Source organism: Olea europaea, chromosome 19 (assembly GCF_002742605.1).
Source record: "Olea europaea var. sylvestris chromosome 19, O_europaea_v1, whole genome shotgun sequence".
Classification (NCBI taxonomy): domain Eukaryota; kingdom Viridiplantae; phylum Streptophyta; class Magnoliopsida; order Lamiales; family Oleaceae; genus Olea; species Olea europaea.
In genome coordinates, this window is record NC_036255.1 from 3,015,061 (window position 1) to 3,020,990 (window position 5,930).

The window sequence follows — 5,930 nt, forward strand, 5'->3', positions numbered from 1 at the left end:
AGGTCAAAGAAAAGAAGTTAAATCCTACGGGATATGGGGATTCTTAAGAAATTCCTAAGAAATGTTGGTATGTTAGCGCTATTTTTGTTATTAGTTTATTTTGAATTCTTTTTAATTTTAGTTGGTTTAAATTTTATTTTCATTAATTTTAGTCATTTTAAATTAGGATTTCATGTAAATTCTTATAAATAAAGGACTAATTCATTGTTTTGATCATCTTTTAATTAATAAAATTCGCAAATTTATTCTTTTCATTATTTGTTAAATTTCAAATTTCATGTTTTTGAGATTTACGCTTGATTTCCTTGTTTCCCACCGCGTTAAAATCCTTATTGGTAATATGAAAACCCAGGCATCGGCCTCCATTTTTGACATTTGAAACCTTTTACGTGTCGAGAACCAAATTGGCCACTTGGTGGAAGCGGTTATACGAGGATTTCATGCACAGACATTCATGTTTTGGCTATTTATTTACATTAATTAAATCCCAGCTTTAATTTATATCAATTAAATCTTCCTTAAGAATCGAACTTCGATTTTACTTGTAGCAGAATGATTACTGTAAATTGAAGTTCAAAGACTCAATTGAGATTTCCGTTCTTGAATTAATTTAAAGAACAATAGATATTTTCATAAATGCTCAGCGACACGTCTGCTTTCCATTGTGATTTAATGTTCATGTATGAATCCCACATTAATTTTATTAACAGGACGTAACAAAGTGATTATATTGAAAGTAATTGAACTTTAATTATTTGATTGAGAAGAATTAAATATACATTACTTGATTAAAATTTCCATACCAAATTGATGTTAAACTTGAAAAACCATACAACTTTAAAACCCATATATTTTTTTTAAAAGTAAAACCATAAAATCTTGAAGTACAACTTGGAAATTCTAAGACAAATAAAAATAACGAGTAATGTTATTTATAATCGTTCACTGCAATAGTCGCTTTGCATGGCATCCTAAGTGGTGGTTTGTGATATGATATATTAATATGGTAATTTTTTCTTGCCTCACATATCAAATCACCAATCGTCATAGCGCCACATGTATACCACATAAAACGATTACGACAGTGAGTGACTGCAAAAAGCATTCGTCCAATATTCCAGTAAAAGGATAGTTTTATACTGTGGTGTTTACATTTAAAATTTGTTTTCCATATCGAAGATATAGTTAAAAACTTCAAGGTGCTTTCCTCTTCTATTTTAAAACTATATACAAATTATTGAAATTAATACCAACTGTTTGTACGCATCATTTGTCATCTTATAAATACATTAATTTGAATTACATAATCACTCTGAATTCTTAGTTAGCAAAATTGACCTTTTATAATATTATGATTATGATTCTAACAATTCGTATTGCGTGATGCCATTTGCATATAGAGTATTTCCACGACTTGTTAGTCCAATTTGTCCATTGGCTAGAATTACTTACCCGAAAAATTGAGTAAACACTCGATATGTCCTTCCAATATCACAGGATAGGTCATATCGTCAGGACATGATGGCCGATAACAACCAAGCCCTATGTTCGTCAAACTTCAACCTCGAGCGTGATGATCATTCCATTTACTCTCAATGTTAGTCGCTCTATTAGACTTGTATGCTACTAACTTAACATCACAATTTCACGCTAATATTAAAAATTGATAGCAATCTGATGTTTTTTGGTAACTATGCCGTGTAATCACGTCATAGTCGTAAAAATTGAAAATAAATTATGTATAACTGTCAATATTATTTCATGCCACGAAGTATACTCACAGCTCTATTCATCCACTATTTCAAAATTTTGTAGCCACAACATAATTAGATGGTAAATTTACATAGAAACATGCGCTGTTGGAGATTTGAGAAAATAAGTTTGGTGACAAGATAACATAGTGACTAATATTTAAAATAAATTAAAGTTGAGTGACGATTTTATTGAAATTTCATCAAGCAAAATTGAAACTAACACCACTTTTTGAAATAAAAAAATAAAATTATAATGATGTCACGTAAGAGGAACTAGACAAAACTCGTTATGAAATAAGCATGTGATGTTCGAGGAACCGCCATTCCCTACGTGCCTGCCTGCCTGCCTGCAGTTACACGTCCAATTTTTCCAAGTTCTATCTCGATGATAATAAATAGATAAGATTAAATTAAAGGAAGAATTGGAGTTTTTCTTGGGTTTTGTTTTTTCTTATCTTTTTCTGGATACCCATTTTCTTGAAATGTTATCCCTTCAACTGTTATAAATTGAGCTACTTGGCATCAATTTTTTCATAACACAAATTGTATTGAAAAAATATTGTATATACAATCGCGTTCAAGCCATGGCTGCATCTTTCTCAGTACCTTCAATGGTAAGATTATGCAGCTAGTTTCTGATTTTGTTTTTGTTAATGATACTGAAATATTTCCAATTTTCGCTGGTTGATAAGAAAATGACCTTAGATCTTTGTCTATTAACCCGAATTATTTTCGGATTCTATAGCATGCTTAATACAGAGGATAGTATTATGGAAGAAAAATAAATTAAAATCTTGTTTATTATATTATCATTGTCATGTCCAGTGTTGTGTACCGGAGACATGCAGTGTGAATACTAAAATTTGGATGATAAATTGGTGAAATTTTGGTTATGCATTTGCATAATAATCAATTGAATTTGACCGAACAGATTATGGAAGAAGAAGGAAGATTTGAAGCAGAAGTAGCAGAGGTGCAAGCATGGTGGAACTCAGAGAGATTCAAGCTCACCCGAAGGCCGTATTCAGCAAGAGATGTCGTAGCACTGCGCGGTAATCTCCAGCAGAATTACGGATCGAATGAATTGGCCAAGAAACTCTGGAGGACTCTCAAAACACACCAAGCCAATGGCACAGCATCAAGAACCTTTGGTTCACTTGATCCTGTGCAAGTTACAATGATGGCTAAGCATTTGGACACGATCTATGTCTCCGGTTGGCAATGCTCGTCCACTCACACGAGCAGCAATGAACCAGGCCCTGATCTTGCTGATTATCCCTACGATACTGTCCCCAACAAAGTTGAGCATCTTTTCTTCGCGCAGCAATATCATGATCGGAAGCAAAGAGAGGCAAGGATGAACATGAGCAGGGAAGAGAGGGCGAGGACTCCGTACATCGACTACTTGAAGCCAATTATTGCAGATGGTGATACCGGATTTGGTGGCGCTACTGCTACTGTCAAGCTCTGCAAGTTGTTTGTCGAGCGTGGTGCAGCCGGGGTCCACATCGAGGATCAGTCCTCCGTAACAAAAAAATGTGGGCACATGGCTGGCAAGGTGCTTGTGGCGGTCAGTGAACACATCAATAGGCTAGTAGCTGCGAGGTTGCAGTTTGATATTATGGGCGTTGAAACTGTTTTGGTGGCTCGTACCGATGCTGTTGCAGCGACGTTGATCCAAACCAATGTCGATACATGGGATCATCAGTTCATTTTGGGTGTAACGAACCCGAATCTTAAAGGGAAGCCTTTAGCTACTCTGCTAGCAGAGGCAATGGCAGCTGGCAAAACAGGGTCGGAACTTCAGACGATCGAGGACAACTGGCTGGCAATGGCACAGTTGAAGACTTTTTCAGAATGTGTTGTTGATGCTATCAGGAATTTGAACATTGGAGAAGCTGAGAAGAAGAGGAGATTGAATGACTGGACGAACCACTCGAGTTATGACAAATGTCTCTCGAATTATCAAGGGCGAGAGATTGCTGAGAGACTAGGCCTAACCAATCTCTTCTGGGACTGGGATTTGCCAAGAACCAGAGAAGGGTTCTACAGGTTCAAGGGCTCTGTAATGGCAGCAATTGTCCGTGGCTTGGCTTTCGCTCCACACGCTGATCTAATCTGGATGGAAACCTCAAGCCCTGACTTGGTCGAATGCACCAAATTCGCCGAGGGTGTCAAGGCTATGCACCCACAGATAATGCTGGCTTACAATCTATCCCCTTCTTTCAACTGGGACGCGTCTGGAATGAACGATCAGCAGATGATAGATTTCATTCCGAGGATTGCCAAACTAGGCTATTGTTGGCAGTTCATTACACTTGCCGGGTTCCACGCTGACGCCCTCATTATCGATACTTTTGCTAAAGATTTTGCACGACGGGGAATGTTGGCATATGTCGAGAAAATCCAGAGGGAGGAGAGGAAACACGGAGTTGACACATTGGCTCATCAGAAGTGGTCTGGTGCAAATTACTATGACAGAGTCTTGAGGACTGTCCAGGGAGGAATCACTTCAACTGCTGCTATGGGCAAAGGCAATTTGCGTTCTCTCCTTATTTGTCTCAAGATTTTTTAACCAAATTTTCTTGTTATATATTGTAAATTTTGATATCTTTTGGCTTTGCAGGGGTGACTGAAGAACAATTTCAAGAGACATGGACGAGGCCGGGAACGACACCTTTGGCAACCAATGGCAGCGTCGTAATCGCGAAAGCCAGAATGTGAATCACATCCTGAATATGGTTTGTGGGAGCTAGAGAAGTTTCTTTAATTTCAATTGTGAAATCAAGTAAAATAAATTTGTTTCGTGGTAGAATAATACCATTGTTGATTGTGTAATTCTGGGCATGATTTGGCCTACAATCTTTATGTTTTCTATTCTTGTTTCTTGCTATGTGAAGCGTTTTCATAAAAGAAAGACATGTATGTTGGTTCATGTTATAAATGCAATTTATTTTTGTAATTGTGTTACAAGTGCAATTTACGAAATGAGTCTCTTCTCCGATATATGGCAATATATGTAGTCATTTGACACATGAAATCGAACATTAATTTTGAAAACGAATGCGAAACAAAACTTCATTTGGAACAACTTAATAGTAAAAGTGATCAATATGAAACAAATCTTAAGGTTGGAAGACTAAATTAAAACAAATTGGAACCTGCCCGTGAGTTCAGTTACCAATTGAGTTTTTTCACCTTTGAGAAGTATATAGAATTTGGCGCACATAATAATACAGGTAATGTCATTAGGAAGACAAAGAAAATAATTAAATTAGACGAATAGGGCATGTGTGGCAATTTGATGGATGCTTAATGCATGATGATAAAAATAATACCTATTGCTTTATGTTCATTGGATCATAAATTGTGTTAAAAATTATAAGTTTTTGAAAGAAAAAAATTAAAAATTCTATTTTTTATTTTTTGGTATCCCTTGCATATTTGCACAAGAAGTTTTCTGGAAACAATAGGGCCAGCCCAGCCGGCCAAAGGGCCTCAAAGACTTATTTCCACTGACCTGGCGGGCAAAAGGGTAGGACACTATTGACGTGATAGGCTGCTCCATTTTGACATGGAAAATTTAGGCTCACTACCCTAATATATATATATAATTAATACGCTCTGATGTAGTCACTTTTGGCAACCTCCCGAGGTGATTCTCCCAAGAACTCATAGGGTCTTGCTCATCACATGGTTGGGGCGCATAGTCCTCAGGGTGACATAGTCCTCGGGGTAATACACCCGAGGAGTGGTGACTTGCATCATCGCGATCTCGTCGGTAGTGTCCTCGGGCATAAGTCCTCGAGCATCCTTTTAATATAAGGGGTTCATGAGTCCTCGAGCTGTTCCCGTCATACCGAACCCCCTTTTTGTCAAGCTCGTAAGAAGTCTGAAACTTCTAAGAACTCTAATATGATTCAAACACCTCAACTGAAGACTCCTACATCCACAAGAACTCTATATCAATAATAGCATCATTGGTAATGCAATTATATCACAAATAAAATACTCTTCTCAAGTAGGACTCTATTGGATAAGAACATCCAACTAATTCAATCCTACTAGGAGTACACTACCTATTTCTATAAATACATGACCCAAGTTCATTATGCAGGTATGCTTTTACATACTATTTTAGTATACGTTATCGTATAAATTACCGGTCTGACTTAA

The 5,930-nt window shown here is 36.8% G+C and overlaps 1 protein-coding gene across 1 annotated transcript; it reads left to right on the plus strand.

Moving 5' to 3' along the window:
- Positions 1-2,233: 2,233 nt before the first annotated feature.
- On the plus strand, positions 2,234-4,716 carry LOC111368506 (isocitrate lyase). The gene is made up of 3 exons (XM_022989774.1): positions 2,234-2,368; positions 2,686-4,288; positions 4,381-4,716. Exons 1-3 carry the CDS (start codon positions 2,339-2,341, stop codon positions 4,476-4,478), a joined length of 1,731 nt encoding a protein of 576 aa, XP_022845542.1. The 5' UTR covers positions 2,234-2,338; the 3' UTR covers positions 4,479-4,716.
- The last annotated feature ends 1,214 nt before the right edge of the window (positions 4,717-5,930 follow it).